Source organism: Eretmochelys imbricata, chromosome 17 (genome assembly GCF_965152235.1).
Source record: "Eretmochelys imbricata isolate rEreImb1 chromosome 17, rEreImb1.hap1, whole genome shotgun sequence".
Lineage (NCBI taxonomy): Eukaryota > Metazoa > Chordata > Testudines > Cheloniidae > Eretmochelys > Eretmochelys imbricata.
Window position 1 is genome coordinate 8,712,501 of NC_135588.1, and position 17,984 is coordinate 8,730,484.

A 17,984-nucleotide genomic window follows, 5' to 3' on the forward strand; every position below is an offset into this window, starting at 1 on the left:
TCTAACTCTTATGGGCCAGCTCTGGCAGTTGATCTAAACGTTTAAAACTTTTTTTCTTCCATTTAGTAGAGAAACTGCCTTAGACTGACTCCATCACAAAAATATTTTGTATTTCTCTTTCTCTTTCTTAGTAGTTTATATGTAGTTAATGGAATTGTATTTACAGTGTTGGTTTTTTTTTTTTTCAGAATTCACAATTTCAAAAAACCTTATATCACCTCTTTCAACCAAAAAAAGCACTTATAGAAAAAGAAGGACACAAAAAATTTTGCAGTCCTTACCTTATTGCCGAAAATAGATATAATTAGGTTAACAAAGATGTCACAAATCAAAAGAACGGCTAGAGATCCTGCTACTCAGCTCCCATGCAATGCAAACGAGAAACTTGACTTCAGCCCACCCGCTGCTCTTGCTCTACTTCTAATTCAGTGTGTGCTAAAATTCCACCTGAAAAGTTTTTACAGTTTCAGAATTGGTACCAAAAGACTGAGACTCATGTTACCATCTCAGCATCCTTTAAGCAACAACTACATAAAACAAAAGGAAAAAGGAGGGAAAAGAAAAGAAAACCCCTTAATATAAACAGTTACACGATGGTTAGGCTGTTACTAGATACACAAATTAGAACTACATGACTATGAGCGTATGTCAAATGCTATGAAAAAATGTGATTCAAACAGATTTAAGAGGGGGGGAACCCATCAAGAAAATAAAACAGAAGAGAAATGGATTATATATACATATTTTAAAAGCTGTTTTTATAGTACAGCAGACTCATGAGATGATGAGAGAGATTTTAAACAACCTAAGTCCACAGAGTGCCACCTCCAGTTTATTTATGTTATTGGTGATGATGTAGTGCTCAAAGTCTGATGACATCACCTGAACATGGGACCATTCAGAAACTTCGCCCTGTCTTGCCTGGACATCCAGATATACTCTATAAAGGATAAAAAGAACACATCACATAACCACATTTTTTGAGAGTAACAGAAGTTCCCAAATCTAGAGGAGTTCCCACGGGGTTTATTATGGACCTCTATTTGTAAATAGCTCAGTGGAATTCCTGTGCAGGTCATTGTATGTTGTTTTGATCTACTTTGTGCAATTGGTGCCACGCAGTATAAACTTGACATATAATAGACCTGACCCAGGGATATGATGAGGACCAGTAGCTCTTGTTGAAGTCACAGGGAGCTCAGTGCCTTTCAGTATCAGACCCACTATTAATAATATGTAATATGAAAAAATGTAATATCACTTAAATACAAAAAGGTGAACAGAAATAGTCTAAACATGACCTATTCAGTTTATGTAAATAGCAGGTGATGTTGGCAAAAGGCATGGCAAAGGGCCAATGCATGGGAACTGTGCAAAATTTTTAATATCAAAATGAGAAGCGTACTTAAACACCTGTGTTTTGGGCCATAATCTGTTCTAAATCACCTGGTGAAAATCCAGAGTGACATAATTGAAGTTTATGGGGTTACTCTGGAATGAAAAGCATAGCTTAAATTCTGCTCTGCTATCGATCTTTTTCAAATACATTTACAAAGGTAAAGTAAATACCTCGGTGTCAAATTCAGTGCTCGTTTCACGAGCTCCTTTTGTACTTTTACAGGGTGGTTTTGGTTTGTTTTTTGTTCACTAATATTTGGGAACAATAAAATACTACTAGATTCATCAGAAGTACTGGAAAATCTCCTTATGCACCAGTCACACTTCTGAGTTTACATAGCTTTATAACATGCATATTCTAAAACTGTTAAAGTACTTGCTAGATGGTGGTAACTTTTAAATGGGTACATTTCAACAGTAATGATTACTTTTATAAGTGGATGTGTAACACCTAACTCACTGATCCTGCAGACACTTACGTATGTCAGTAATCCAACTGACTGCAACAGGACTATTCTTCTGTGTCAATTTTTGCAGGATTGGGACAGAGGGGAGTAATTATTATTTAAACTTCACTACAGAAATTATTTTAATTATGACAAATATAAAAAACCCACCCCTGCAATTGAGGGTGCGATATCTACAGTGCAGGAAGGGGTGTGATTTGCATCTTGTCTCGATGTACTCTAGGGCAGTGCCTCTCAACCTTTCCAGACGACTGGACCCCTTTCGGGAGTCTGATTTGTCTGGCATCCCCCCAAGTTTCACCTCACTTAAAAACAACTTGCTTACAAAATCAGACATAAAGTATCACACAGCACACACTTACTGAAAAATTGCCAACTCTCTCATTTTTACCATATATTATAAATTGATTGGAATATAAATATTGTACTTACATTTCAGTGTCTAGTCTATAGAGCAGTATAAACAAGTCATTGTCTGTATGAAATTTTAGTTTGTACTGACTTTGTTAGTGCTTTTTATGTAGCCTGTTGTAAAAGTAGGCAAATGGCTGAGAACCGCTGCTCTAGCGAGCTTGCTAAAAATAAGCAGGTGGATTTCAGCATGGGCTGCACAAGCGAGTACGTAACTAGGCAGGTTTGTGCTGCAGTGTCCTCGCTTTAGTGAGCTAGCTTGAGGTACGTCTGCACAAGCTGCAAATCACACCTGTGGCTACAGAGCAGGGGGGCCTGAGTTGTATTCCAGCAGGAGGAAGATGAAGGACATGCTGGCAGACCTGAAAGCTTGCACACTTAAGAGTATGCAGAACGGCTGGACCTTGACATGAAATTCACCACAATTCATTTGAAGTAATGTAATTTTTGAAGACCCTGTTTGAAAACTATCACATCCCATCTCAGTATCAAGATGAGATTTTTGCTTTAGAGAAAGTCCTCTGCATGTGGAGAACCACCATAGTAGCAGATCCTTGTAAGCTGGAGCAGTGGAGCCCGCCCACAGATGGAAGAGGAAACCATAGTGAGATAAGTGGAAGTATATTTTGGGAGGCACTGTCACAATTACAAATTTCAAACTCAGTAGTCCTTGAGAAATTAATCATAGGGACAACGCCCCCCACCCAATCAATTTTAATTAGTAATGAGCAGTGTTAACAGCTATTTCTGTTTTTAAGTCATTAATGATTGCACTTGTAACACTGGCCAGTAAATAATGGTTACAGCTTGATGTACTGTGGTAGGTTTAAGATGATTGCAATATATTAATTTTGTTAACATTTCCTGTTTTGCGGCATTATTAGTTCAAATTACTGTTTTGTTAAAATCCCCAACATGCTTTGAAGTGCACAGCTTGTTTTTATGAAGGATATGGACACAATAATAATGAAGCGTTATAAACCAATTACTGTGTGTGTATACAAACACTATAATATCACCAAAAATAACAGCTTATAATTTTTATGGGGAGAGTAAAATGTATATTTTGTGGACCAAATTAGTTTAGTTTAGGAAACATTCTTAAAAATTTAAAATACACATTTATGCTAAAATGCAGGAGATACACATGACCATTTCTTGTCATACATTAAAGGAGATCATAACATAGTAATATTTATAAACTGATCAATGTACCATCTCTATTAGATACAAAAATCATGCAGCCCAGCATCAATGGGCATTTTATGGGGTGATCATGGCTTGATGGATAAGGGGTGGGGGGGTGGGAGGTTGGTTCTCTTTTTCAAGGTAGGGTTGTTTTTGTTTTTTTTTTGCATATATTGGTACATATACACATTAAGTACCCTCCACATGTACTCGAACAATCCCCCTCCCCTCTGTAATTATGATTTTAATTCCATAGATTTATTTGAAATTTAAAATGTGACTGATCAGATTTATTCCTAGCTAAGAATCAATAGAAATAAAATTTGACATTTAAATTTATTTTGTATCCGTATAGAAAAATGTAAACTACAAAGGTAAACACATGGTTTAATAGGTATAACTTTTGTATTGACTGACTTTTTAATTTACACTATTAGAGGTATAAGAATATTCATTTGCAAAAATGAATATGCCAAAAGGCCAAACAATTTTTTAAAAACACGTAATTAACTCAAGCTCAGTTAAAAGGGTAGGAAACTGGCAGTGATCCAAATACTAAAGTAATGCCTTTAATTTAATTTGCTTAGGTTTAATTTTTTAATCTAGATAATTGTTCTATGGTTACTAGTAACAATGTTATCTCATAGCTGTAATATTTGGTACAGTACTTAATTATGAATTATGGTTTTCTTTGCAATAAAGCAATGGTGCTCACTTATTTTTAGAAAACTGCATTCATAGCAAATCCCTCATCCTCACAGCAATGCTGCCCACTGACACTTTTTCATTTGTTTCCCCCAAGACTTCTGGAATCATCATTTATTCCTTTGGCTTTCAAAGAATGCAAGCGACTACTCTAAGCTTAATAAATGTCAAAACACTAACTTTGTTGGGTTCTAGCTCCTGATTCTCTTCCAGTTTCCAACCCACAAGATTGATTTTAAAATAAACAATTGCAAAAAGGAATGATTAGAGGCCAAGGGAAAAAGAAAGTGAAGATCAAAAGGTGTTTTCTTAATTTAAAATATATATGGGAAATACTAGCTTAGCATAAAATACAAATGGTATATATTGTAATACCTCAAAGTGAGATGGCAACCAACCATGTGTAACGTTTCAATGGTATCCATTTGTAAAAGCCGTTGCAATCAAAGGTCCCTAAAATTGTACAATTATTAAGGTCATCAGTGTTCTATACATGGGAACAGATTATTATTTTTTTGGCAAGTAATTATCAAAGGACTTGAAAGACTGTGTTGCCAGCATGAATATGTATTTAAGAAAGCTGTTCTCTGGTCACCACTGACTTAATGTGTTGAATTCTAATCTTACCTTTCCAAGACACTAATCTTCACCCCCCCTCCTCTAAAATTTGGGTTTTTTAAACATTAGGATTAGTAAATGGACAATGTTAAAAAAATAAAGAATAAAAAAGACCCCCATTTTCTCGATAAGGTTATGGGGGGAGAGGAGGAATTAAGAGGCTGCCAATCTGCATGTCAGAGAGAAAATACTTTCTTAAAAAATGACAGTACAGACAAAACAGGATGCCAAATGCATTATTATTATTATTTGACAATCAGGACATTCAGAGGTCAAAGTGTGTAAGTTTTCAAGAACAAACAGGTCTTTTTCTTTAGGCGAAAAGTGGAAACGAGGGGTGTAGTAAGTGGTGATAGATGGCAGTTTAAATTGACGTAGCTCTTGGCAGAATAATAATAATCCACATTTCATAGCACAACTGATCCTAAGAGATTGTCAAGATACGTAAGTGACCTTATGATGGGAATGGAATTGAACAAGAATTCAGAACATTAGGGCACAACTAGAAGGCTGCAAAAAGGTATTTCAAAAATACGATGAAAACCACGTTCGTTAATTTCAGGAGCTTTGTCTGCACCACATTTTCCCCCCCAACCAATTTGGCTAAAATATTAACATTACTCTCACCTTTGGTTCTGAGTAATCTTTTGAAACGGCTCTCTACAGCTAAGATGGAAAACAAACAATGAAAAAATCTCATTGTTTGCTTACAATTTTTTTAGGGGGGGGGGGAGGGGGGAGCTGATTTCCCATTTCAAAGACTGACAGCCACTAAACAGATTCAAACACATTCATGCTAACGCACAGAGGTAAAACAATACAATCTGAAAAAGAGCATGCAAGTTTGTTAAGTAAATTTCCATTGTCTACATTAGTTAGATGGTAGAACCATGAAAATATTTCCCATTGACTTGAGAAAAAAAACAGTAGAGACTTACTTGTGACCTTCCAATTTCAAGAAATGTTAGCAATAAACTAGTTATCAACATGTTGAGCACACATCATCTCAGGCTAACTTTCCTTCTTTGATTCCATACAGAGGCCTCAATTCTGCAAACACTTGTGAACGTACTTAACGTTAAGCATGTAAATAGTCCTATGGACATGAGTAGGACTATTCACCTGTTTTAAATTAAGGACATGCATGTTTGCAGAACTGGAGATGCTAAAGCAAAGGCCCACTTTCTCTTCAATAGAGATAAAGAATTGGGGCATTATATGCCGTTCGGTGCCTCAGCCTAAAATATTTCTTCTACAGAAAGAGAGAGACTTAAATTTAAAATGAACAGAAATTTTAAGCATTTTTTAAAATATTACAGTTTAAAGTATGTCAAATCTCTAAAAGAGGAGTAGGGGGTCACACAAGCCTTTTCAATTTCGCTTATAATTCAAGTGCCAGGGCCGTGGAGTGTGCCGTTTTGAAACAAGTCTATGAGTAAATTGAGCAAGTTAGATAGAACAGTATCACCAAATGGTAAAAGGCTACATGAGCAGTGCACGGCACAGTCCATTTTTAATTAAAAAAAAAATCTCTACAAAAGATTCCTGAACTAAATTCAAATTACCCAAGTGGAGAAGGGAAAGAAACGGTTACTTACAGCGATTCCATGGCCAAAGCCAGAGCCTGGCTGAGGGCTGGCAGCACTTATGTAATTACCAACACCGGAGTCCTGACTGGCTGTACCGTAGAGGTCTGCGACTGGACCTGGGCTGTTAGCCCCTGGAAATCCTCCTGGCCGGGCTGGATTGGAGCCTGCCGGGGAAGCGGGTGCGCCAAAATTCGGTTGAGCACTGTAGCTATTCAAGACTGGTGTGCAGAGAATAAAGCTGGGTATGAGGCCAGAAGCCTAGCATGCAGAGTTATTATAAAGCCAAACACTAGAATAAACAGCCTAGGCCCAACTTCTAACACTTAACCAAGGCCATGCGATAGGAGAGCAAGTACTGAATAATAGTCAGCCCATACTACTAAGAAGCTTGGAGCTCCAAATATATATAGATAGAGATATATATATATATAAAAACAATCATTCAACACACTACTGCAACCAGAGACTGTAGGTGCTCATTTTCACCAAATTATCACATACTATATAGATATTTTTCAACATCTGATTTGATGCTCATGCAGTAGTAACAAGTTTTCTAGATCTGGGCACGTCGAGACAGCATTCACATCCCATGCAAACTACAAAGGAACTAGTTTTAGACTACACATTGTGTTAATATTGATATTAAAATGTTGACAGCAAATAAAGCAAATCACATCTATTAAAATCATTTTTGGATCCATTCAAAACTTTACCAAACCTCCCCCTCCCCCACCCTTTTATCTGTAAGTTACATAAAGATTTCAATGTCTAAAAGGTTTGGTTTGTTAAAAAAAATGATATGGAATGGAACATTTTGGAGTAACTTTTCTTTTTAATTGTTATGAGGGAGATTTTTTTTTGTTCCTTAGATTTGGAGAGCAAGGACCTCCCTCTGTCTCCAAAACTGCACAAAATAAGTAAGTGAAGATCAAAACCAAAAAAGAATTCCATAGGATCTATGGCACTCACCTCCTTAAGGGGAAGTAAAAGAAATTTAATTTTTTGAAGTCGGAAAAAGATGCTAATGGATAAATTTGGATCTTTAAGCATGTTAGATGATCAGATTTTGGCATTTCTCACAATCACTCTGGAATGTAAAATTTATGAGTAAAAGACTTGAATGCAAAGAGAAATGTTAGCAGGCTAGGAAGACTCAAATGGAAATAGGTTTATCTTGCAGCAAGCTATGTTACTTCCAAGGTCCTTACAGAATTGCATAGAAACATGCCTGTATGCACCATAAAGCCCACCTATTCTCATAGCATCCCCTTGAAAGCCAGATAAAGTTAGTGTATATATACACACATGTATTTTAAACTGCTCACAGTTGGTTTCAGTTTCCCTCACTTAATTAGACTAGACTGAACAAGATGGCTTGCAAATAAATAAGCACAGTGAAAGGACAAATAAATCAAAAAGATATGTAGTCTGACAAGGCCTCAATTAAATAAACCTTAGTTATAATTCTATTTGTAACAGCTAGTGAGGTTTGAGTTATCAATTCTGAAGAGGCGGGTATTTAAACACCTTTTTAAAAAATCCTAAATATAGCAGATGGAATCCACACCATGACCTGAAGAGACCTGTCCTTCTCAAATTTAATTGCACAGGCTGTTCCACCTAGTTATAGAGAGACAGACAGACCTAAAAGTGAAATTAAACATTGCACAGTCATACCCAACCTTTCATTATCTCTGAATTATTAGTATAAAGTAGCTATTAGAAACCGGTCCAGGCTACAAAGTTTTGTATTTCCCTGAAGTTCAAGGCTACACAGCTTTAGGGTTTTGGCCTCTCTCTTTTGACTGAGTCTCCTGCAGACTATCATAGAATCATAGAAGATTAGGGTTGGAAGAGACGTCAGGAGGTCATCTAGTCCAACCCCCTGCTCAAAGCAGGACCAACACCAACTAAATCATCCCAGCCAGGGTTTTGTCAAGACAGGCCTTAAAAACCTCTAAGGATGGACATTCCACCACCTCCCTAGGTAATCCATTCCAGTGCTTCACTACCCTCCCAGTGAAATAGTGTTTCCTAATATCCAACCTAGACCTCCCCCACTGCAATTTGAGACTATTCGTCCTCGTTCTGTCATCTGCCACCACTGAGAACAGCCGAGCTCCATCCTCCATCCTACCTGAAGGAGAGGAAGTTAGGAGTTAAACAGGGGGTGAGTGAAGTGTGGCAGCTTCTGGTCGCCCTCTCCCTGTAATCTTCAGGTAAGAACTGAGCTGATCAATTGCAGGTTTTTATTGCCGATGAAATGTAAGAGTGAGCAAGTCCTATTTCTCTGTCAAGAGACACCCAAGAAAAAATGATAGTCCTACTCTAAGAATCTTTCCAATGAACAAAATGGGCTTTGGATCCGCTCCATGTTAAAAATGTATATGCAAATTTGGTACAGCCAACATAGCCTTCAGCATCCCACACTGTGGGAGTCTTAAGTCCATTGAGACACGATCATTCAGGATTTCCCATTATGCCACTGGCTCAGAATTGAGCAATCTTTCACTAGAGTTAAATACTCAACTAGATCAATTAACCAGCAAAAGTAAAATGGCAACCAATGGCTTTGCACTGGTCGGAAAGTCCATTTTACAAAACAAATTGTGCACTGTGGCTCTTTTTAACTGGTAACAGGAGGAAGTAAGTAGGTCATCTAATTCAGCAAGTTAAAAGAAATAAGGCAAGAGAGAGTAAACAGATTATTTTGGAACACGCTGGCAAACAAAGCACAATTTTTTAATATTAAAGATTAAATGTCAAGATAACATTTGGCCTTCTCACTCAGGAAGAAAAATATCCAGCTGAGATATTCAAAAGCCCTTTATTATCTTGCTCTAGCACACTCTTTTTTCTGGTTCAATTAAATGGATACAGGTTTTCCTGCCAAGTCACACAGAAAACTTGGTTTGCCCAGTTGAGCAAATCCATGGGCCTCTAACAGATCCACGGGAGGGAAAGAAACCATTTTAAATTTCCTTCATGCTGATTTGCAAAGAATGGGGACAGGGCCTTTACGGAGGAGGACATAAGGACACACATTCCTTAGAAACAAACTATGCCAGAAGGAAAAAATTAACCGTCTGCAGGGTAGATAAACAAATAACCCCAAACAGTCCAACCATCAGCCAAAGGTCACAAGAGTGGGCTAGTGGCGAACCTTAAAAAATAACACTGCTGAGTTTTAAGAGAGTTCCCAGTCTTGTTCCATCCTAGCACTGGCATCAATGACACAAACAATTGTACTGTCATTTCTGTCACTTGCTTTTAATTCTCATACTGAAACATATGCATGTGTGTAGGGGAGGAAAGGGTTTACAAAGTGTCTATTATTATGAAAGACACCACAGTCTGACTAGCGGTACAGGTTTTGACTGTAATGTGTCTTCATGATGTGGACAATAGATACACTCTGTGTGATGGTGTGTTACTGCATTGGCCAGCTCTTCTAAATAAAGGTAATTCTGAAGACTCCATTTCAGAACACGATTTGCTGGGAAAACCCAAGGTCATAACAATGTCAAGAAGAAGTAGCAATCCCCAGAGAACACAGGGCAGATTATACAAATATGCCAAGGGTTTAATTAAAAACAAACAAAAACAAAAAATATTCACAAAATAGGCCAAATTTCTCCCTAATGTAACTCACTGAAGTCAATGGAGGTGACACCTGGGCTGAACAGGTCCCTCTGTTTTCAATATTAATTTCAAGATACAATGATAAAATTACACCAACAACGACCAGTTTCTAGAGAGTTGTGCAGTATTCTAGCATGGCTGTTCTGCTCTACAGCTGTGTCAAAATCCATAAGATGAGAGAAGCTAGAAATGGAAATGACCAGATCAGAGCATCTAGCTTTCTACATGTGCAGAATAGAGACCTCCCAACAGAAGAAATCACATATCCGTCTAATGCTGTGCTGCATGTGTAGGGGAGTAGGAGAAACACATTTCAAAGCTTCAAATATTTTTGCTTACTTAAAATATATTTGAAAGGATGAAGTATTGAGGAGGCGGAGCTGGCAGATCTGGATACTGATGCTTACAGCATATATCCACAAAAAGAAAAGGAGTACGTGTGGCACCTTAGAGACTAACAAATTTATTAGAGCATAAGCTTTCGTGAGCTACAGCTCACTGAATGCATCCGATGAAGTGAGCTGTAGCTCACAAAAGCTTATGCTCTAATAAATTGGTTAGTCTCTAAGGTGCCACATGTACTCCTTTTCTTTTTGGGGATACAGACTAACACGGCTGCTACTCTGAAACCTAGCATATATCCAGTGTTTACTGAAGAAGCAACTGTGTAAGCCTCATAAAACACCACCTCAAGTCTAACAGGAGCAGCAATATGGGCTAGATCCTCAGCTAGTGGAAATCAGAAACACTCCATTACTTTCAGTGGAGCAATATTGATTTACACAGCTGAGGGTATGGGACAGATCTTTTGGGACAGTAAGAATGGCAAGCCATCTCAAGCAGAGACTTCTCCTTAGATAACTCCCTAACGCTGATGGATTATATTGAGGTTGTCTTTTGGTACCCATTGTGGTAAATTAAAAGTGGAATAGAGCTAAGGACACTCATTTGTTCTCCCTGGGATCAAACTGAGGGAGCTCTGGAATGTGAGTTAGATGGAAACAAATTCCCCTTGTTAAAATAAAATAATCATAACGTACAGTGGCATGCCATTTGTAGTGAATTCCACAAAAGAGCAGCTCTGTTTATCGTCATGAATGAAAACCCCATTTCAGTGCACTGCCCTGTGCAAAATGTAACCCTGAGATTGAGAAATGAAGTTGTTCTGTGCAAATATAACTAAAAATAACAATACTAGAAAAGGACTTTACTATGCACAGAGCAAGGCGAAGAGGGGATGGAATATGAGTATCACTTAGGTATTTACCATCCTGCATGGGAGATAAAATGGGAACACAAAAGATCTCAAAGGCAGATTTCCCACGTTCACTGGAGTTGCTGACTGATGCCAATACGCTGCTAATAGTAGCACAAATCATTTAGCGATAAGTGGCTGTAACCCCACAACCAATAATATATGCTTACACGACAGCATCCAGGGTAAAATCATTCAATTTGCAACCGCAAAACTTATAGGTGGATGACAAGAAAACCCTTGCTTTAGTGGTTTCCTGAAAGGAAGAGAGAAAACTAAAAGCCACCAAACAGATTTCTAAAAGCGAGACTCATCTCCCCCCATCTCCATTAAAAACACTGGGAATGTTGGTTTTCATACATCCAAGAAGTTGATGGCAACTATTTATTCAACTATCCTTCTGATTGCGGGTATGTAATACAAGAACAAGATAACTTGATATTCAGTGGATAGAAAATTAACACTACACACAGACCACAGAACTGACTACAAGAAAAATGTGCCCACTGATCCATTATCTGGTAAATGTACTATCTGGGTATAGAATGTTCAGGTTCCTATGTGAGCTTGGCCTGCAAAATAGCTGGTTGTAGAAATTTTATAGAAGTGTCTGGAAGCTTTTATAGAGCTGACACTTCGCTCTAGACCCAATAAAGGAAATAGGAAAACTCTCATAATTGCTAGAAGACTAAACACTTTGCAAAAAGCCATATTTTAAGGATTCACTCACCCATGATGAGCTGCTAAATATCTGCCTTCTTGAAATATTAGTACCCAAATTCAGCTGGATCTAGAGCTAGTTTTAAGGCAGATTTGAAACAACAGCAATGACCGTGACTGACTTCTCTGATCTGAAAAAAGTGATGTGTTTTGTTAAGATATACAGCACTTTAAAAAAATCTTGTCTAATATAAACCTGTGAATAAGTGAACTCAGATTTTAAAAGAAAAAGCCAAAAAACTTGAAATTGTTTCATGCCAGAAAATACAGTGAGGTGTTTTGGGGCCATATTTTTATTTAAAAGTTTCCAATTGTCACCTCAACCACAGGGAAAAGTGAAAGCTGGTCAGAGGTACTTCTGGTTTTAGTTTAGGGAAACCAGAGAGCGTTTAAGAGCCACATCTTTCAATGGAGTTCCAATCTGAAAAGAAAAGGAGACAGACTCTGCTCGGAATTATACCCTGTAGGCAGAATCAGGTCCAGGTTACGGGAGAGAAGAGTTGGAAGCGAGTTTTGCTGACCTAAAGGTAGGGGACTATTGTTTTCCGATATCATTTTTGGCTGTAAGTCCATGGAGATCAAGAATTAGGTGTTATCCATTTTCCTCCTCCACCCAAGGCACCAACCAGCTGATGCAAGTCTCTACTTAGCTCAGCACAAAATCACTGTCTGATGACTCAGCACTAAACATGGGCAGGCACAGTTAACTTCCTCCACTGCTAGGGATTTTATTGTACTTGTGAAGTCTTGTTGATCAGGCCCCACATTTTCCACGTCTTAAAAAGTTTGGGTCCAATTTACTAACCTATTGCACATCATGAAACCATTCTGCACAGAACATTTCACCGCAGTAGAACTTCAGCCTAATAACTCAAACCTTCCAGTTTCTCATACGCAGAATTTGTGGTCCCAGTCTTTACCAGCAGATACTGTACCAGAGTAGGGTCAAGAGAGATGTGGGAAAGATTGTATGCATCTGTGGTTCATATCGCACCACAACCCAGGGGTCCTCAGAATACAACCATGAGGATCTTCTAGATTTCCTCAGATCCAGCCACTTCTTGCCAGTGGTATCTTACCCTGAGGGTCAGATGGTCCAGTGCCTAGAGCAGCTGTAATCGAGGGGCAGGATCCATCAGATGTGGCAGAGAACGGGAAACAGAGATTGTTTGTTCAATATGTGCTTTGACTTAGCTGTGTGTCTTGTTACAGCCCATCTGGCTGTGCTCTGATCATTCACCGTGTCTAGTTAATTTTCACCTGTACTTGAAGTTTTGCCTGTTGGCTGAATTTGGCACCAATTCACTGTGCAGCCTACAGGGGGCAGGGCAAAATTTTTTTTACCTCCTGTCTTACGAGGCGCATGCTGACGGTGGTTATTTTCAGTCTAGGCCCAGTGCAAAAGGAAAGACTAACTTGACACTATCCTTTCCCTCCTCCAATCCACATACCCATCCATGACATCCTACACAGTAGCTGCCCTTCTCCAGACTTCCTCCAGAACCCTGTCAGCTCTGCTTCTTAGTTGCTCAACGGGATGGGTGCTAACAGGCCGAACATGCTCCCTCTGCAGCACTTTCAGTATTCATGGTCCTACTACGACAGAGCAGAGGTCAGGCTGACTTGGGAAATTCTACCCCCACATGCTATTTGCAAAGGGAAAGCAACGCTTCTCTGTCAGCGGAGCAGAAGGGTCAGCGCATCAGTATCTCAAGGGAGCTAAGAGGGATGGAGAATGTATCATGGGGACCGGATTGAGAGGAATATTGGAGTAGACAAGACAACAAAGTCCCAATATGAGTAACACCCCCCAGAAAGGTGGCAAAGCCTCCGTGATGGAAAAGGAGAAAGGAAAAAGGATGCAAAAATTAAAATGATAATAACGTATGAGTTCTCACATCAGGAGCTGAGGAACCTGCATTAGGGACACTATTTTTAATGATGATTTGTATTACACTAGTCCCCAGAGACTCCAAGCAAGAATCAGGGTCCATTGTGCAATGCACTCTATAGATACAGGAAGAGATTACAGTCTAACTCGATCAAACAGGCAATCAGAATTATTATCCCCATTTTACAGATTGGGAACTGAGGCACAGAAAGATTAAGTGACTTGCCCAAATTCATATAGGGAGTCTGTGACAGAGCTGGGAATTGATCCCAGGTCTCATACTAAGTGTCTTAATCACAAAGCCATCCTTCCTCTTGTAGTTTTCCTGTTTAATTGTGACTGTTGGTATTTATTATTTGTATTTGTTGACTTTTTCTATCACAGTGCAATTATAAGGAAAGGGCTGGATGTCGCTGAAATATGACTGGGTATTAAAAATGATCTGTAGGTCTGTAATGTACCAGGAAGCCCTGGAATAAGCCAGTTCAATTTTGTGATCATGAACTTTTATGAAGTAAAGGTAAAACAATATTTTTCAAACAAACAAACAACCAGAAAAGCTTGAACAAAAAGTGATTGATGACTATTTGGGGGCTGCTTTTAAATTGAGGTTGTAGGGGTTGATGACTGAGAAGGGGATGGGAAGAACCTATTGGTAAGAGACAACGTAATCTCTGGTTTTATTAAACAGTGGAACTAACTTTCTGTCAAAGGCAGCCTGCTAAGCTCTGTACAGCTCTCAAATGAGTCTCCATTGGGAAACCACAAAGCACAAAACATCTGTTTCAAATTTCACTCTTGGAAACAGCAATATTACACAATCACATCCAGTCTGGGCATAAGCTAGTACTCAGAACAGATCTGGGTCTGTCAACCCCAGGTTACACAAAGGACCCACCAGAACCACATGAAAAAAAACAGCTACAAAAATTATGGGACTTGCAAGCATCCAACTCCCAAGTTGTGAGGTTAGTTTGTAAGACCCCTGGTTCTTAGATCTTGTCGGCATGCAGAGTTGTCCTGGTTTAGCTACAGGTGTGATTTTAAGCTGATGTGGATAAACTGGTTCACACCCCTGTGTGGACATGCTCATTTCAGTTTAAATCAGCAGAGGTTATTAACCTTTTTCTTTCTGAGCCGCCCCACATGCTATAAAAACTCCAGGCCTCACTTGTTCCACAACAATTGTTTTTCTGCATATAAAAGCCAGGGCCGGCGTTAAGAGGGCCCTTGTGTTAAGCAAGCAGGGCAACTTCCTATGGCCCCATGCCACTGGGGACCTGCAAATCTAAGTTGATCAGCTTCAGCCCGGGTGACAAGGCTTGGGGTCTTGGGCTTCAGTGCCGTGTGGTGGGGCTTCAGCTTTCTGCTCTGGGCCCCAGGGAGTCTAACACTGGCCCTCCTTGGGGACCTCCTGAAACCTGCTCGTGGCCCCCCAGTGGACCCTGGACCCCTGGTTGAGAACTGCTGGAATATAGCATGCTTCACTTCTTGTACTCAGTTATTGGGGAGTCTTGCCAGGCACTGTTAAACAGTGGCCACTTTTCACCAGAGGTAGCTACACTCCTGCGATTCATCCCTGTGCACTGTACAACTGCACAGTTTATTGTACAATTCATGGAGCTAAAGCTCCAAAGCTCCCTAGGATGCATTTGGTGCTACAGAAATACAAATTCATCATCATTACATTCCCTCCTGATGTATCCTCAATGATTTCCACATTCCTGCATGAATATCCATAGAAACTAGTCTTTTTACTGAAATAATAATGTAGGAAAATTTTAAAAACTCCAATAACTTCAGGACAGTTTTTCTTATGAATAGGATTTTACCATTACATCATCCTTGTTCCCCTTTAAAGAAGCTTTTTTAACCAACTCTTAATGTGCATGTAACATACTTTTCAAAGTGTGGTTCTCCCAACACCTGATTTACATGAAGGAGCCAATAGTGGGAGCTCACATAATAATCCTAGCAGTTCAAGACATACTAAGAAGGTGGAGACTCATAATGCTACAAAATATTCTGCTGGGAGCAATGACAGGGAGAAAGCTGAGGCTAGCTTATCTGGTGCTTTGTCCTATGAACTGCCATGTTAACACAGAGCCTGCTCGCAAATTAATCCAGTGTTGGACAAGAAAGGTCACCACTGAAAGATAAACTCTTTTTCGATAAAGTGTTGAGAAATTTCTAAGTCATGACTCATTATGACATTTGCCTTAGCATATGGTGCATTACTCTAAGGGGGATTCAGAATGCCTCTCTGGGAGGGAACGGAAAGGGCATTAGTTAAAACATGACCAAGTTGGGCAAATAAATGCCACCCGACTCAACTCAGCTCATCCAAATTCAATTCATACAAAGAAGTGGGAGGGGGAAATATTGGGGTTACTTACCTGTAAGTGGAGGTTCTTTGTGATGTGTGGTCCCTATCTGAATTTCACATGTGGGTACACATGTACACCACGCGCCTGAGTGGGGAATTCTTTTTAAAAGCATAGTCCATTAGCCCACTCACGTGCCGTGAGGCAGACCAAGACCTCTCTCGTTTCCCATTCTTACTGCAGTCCAAACAATCCACAGCAAAGGGGACAGAGGGCAAGTAGTGGAATACATATAGGGATCACCCATCTCAAAGAACCTTCAATTACAGGTAAGTAACCTCCATGTCTTCTTCAAGAGATGGTCTCTCTGTGTATCCCACACATGGGATATTAGCAAGCAGTAATCAAACAGGAGGTGGGTGCAAGGACATAGAAGTGAAAACTGACTGTAGTACTGCTGTCCCCAAAGCTGGATCTGCGGTGGATGCCTGGACCAGAGCGTAATGTCTCATGAAGGTATGCAGACAGCTCCAAGTAGCTGCCCTACACGTCTCTAGTAGGGGAAGTCTCTCAGAGATGCAGCTGAAGCAGCTTTCCCTGTGGTGGAATGTGCCCTCACCCCCTAAAGGGGATGAACGTGAGCTAGCTGGTAACAAAGGATAATACAGCCAGAGAGCCACTTAGAAAGTCGCACCAGAGAGGCATTGGTCCACACCACCCTTGATTCATCCTCAGTTCAGAGCATGAGGAGTGCTATGGCACACGTATGGACCAGTGGACACTGCTTGTTAAAAAATTCCAGAGTCAGATGCATGGTGTGTATTCGTACCCAGGTAGGGACCATCACATGAAGAAGAACTAAAAGATTTAGCCATAAGATTATTGTCCTACATGGAAAATGTGCATGATACAGGAATTAAGATCAATCCAGTTAAGGCTTTTGGGTACTGTAGAAATAAATTACACCTGATGACAAAATACACTCTTAAGCACCATTAAAGTGCATAGTATTTCAAAGGAAACAAACAAGGTGAGATATTTACACAGGTATAAAACAAACATGATATAGATATAGCTATTTCTCTGGACATATTATTTACATTTAACGTTAGGTAAAAATACATTTTCCGCACGCAGTTGAGAAACTCGCTTAATTAAAAACTGGAGTTAAAAATTTATGAGAAGCAATAAAAGGCACCCAAACTGAGTTAAACCCTTACATTTCAACTCTCAAGGATAAATTAACTAAGGGCCTGATCTAAAGCCCACTGAAGTCACTGAAAAGACTATATATATACACCTCATGGACTCCAATGGGTTTTGGATCAGGTCCTCAAAGAGCAGGTATTCCTGACCCTGACCTTAAGCGTTAAAGCAAAGTCAATCAAAAACTGGAATCAAGTAAAGGGCTCAAGTGAAGTTCCATAGCCAACCATGAACTGACATGCAGGCCTGCTTTTGTGCACCACTAAATAGGTGATGTATAGAATCTTTTGTTTCCCCCAAATGAATGAAATGCTATACAAACCTGGGCTCTTAAACTGATCCGGGCTGGGAAGGTGGTGGAGGGGGGAGTTACTCGCTGAAGCAGCGTGCTCACTACGAAGCATCTGAGCCACTCGAGGCCCCATGGAACCATAGTCCGCGTACGATAACGGGGCCCGTTGGTCACCGGGCGAAGAATAGAAACCATAATCGGGGATCCCTGGAGATACAGTGACTCTATCATTGTGGATACTGGATTCTTTCTTATATTAGTCTTTTCAATGTTAA

General features: G+C 39.6%; 1 protein-coding gene across 5 annotated transcripts in view; it reads right to left on the reverse strand.

Annotated features, from left to right (window-relative positions):
• The window catches only part of MSI2 (musashi RNA binding protein 2), a 379,996-nt gene that overhangs the window by 3,712 nt on the left and 358,300 nt on the right, over positions 1-17,984 (reverse strand). For 2 of the 5 annotated variants that reach the window (XM_077836436.1, XM_077836435.1), the window contains 4 exons: positions 17,740-17,916; positions 6,386-6,594; positions 4,545-4,622; positions 1-940 (listed from right to left, as the gene is read on the reverse strand). The exon at positions 1-940 is cut by the window's left edge and continues 3,712 nt beyond it. In XM_077836436.1, coding sequence (XP_077692562.1) covers positions 4,581-4,622; positions 6,386-6,594; positions 17,740-17,916 — 428 coding nt within the window. In that variant the 3' untranslated portion in view covers positions 1-940; positions 4,545-4,580. The remainder of the gene's footprint in view (positions 941-4,544; positions 4,623-6,385; positions 6,595-17,739; positions 17,917-17,984) is intronic. The other 3 variants (XM_077836439.1, XM_077836440.1, XM_077836438.1) reach the window with 2 other exon arrangements.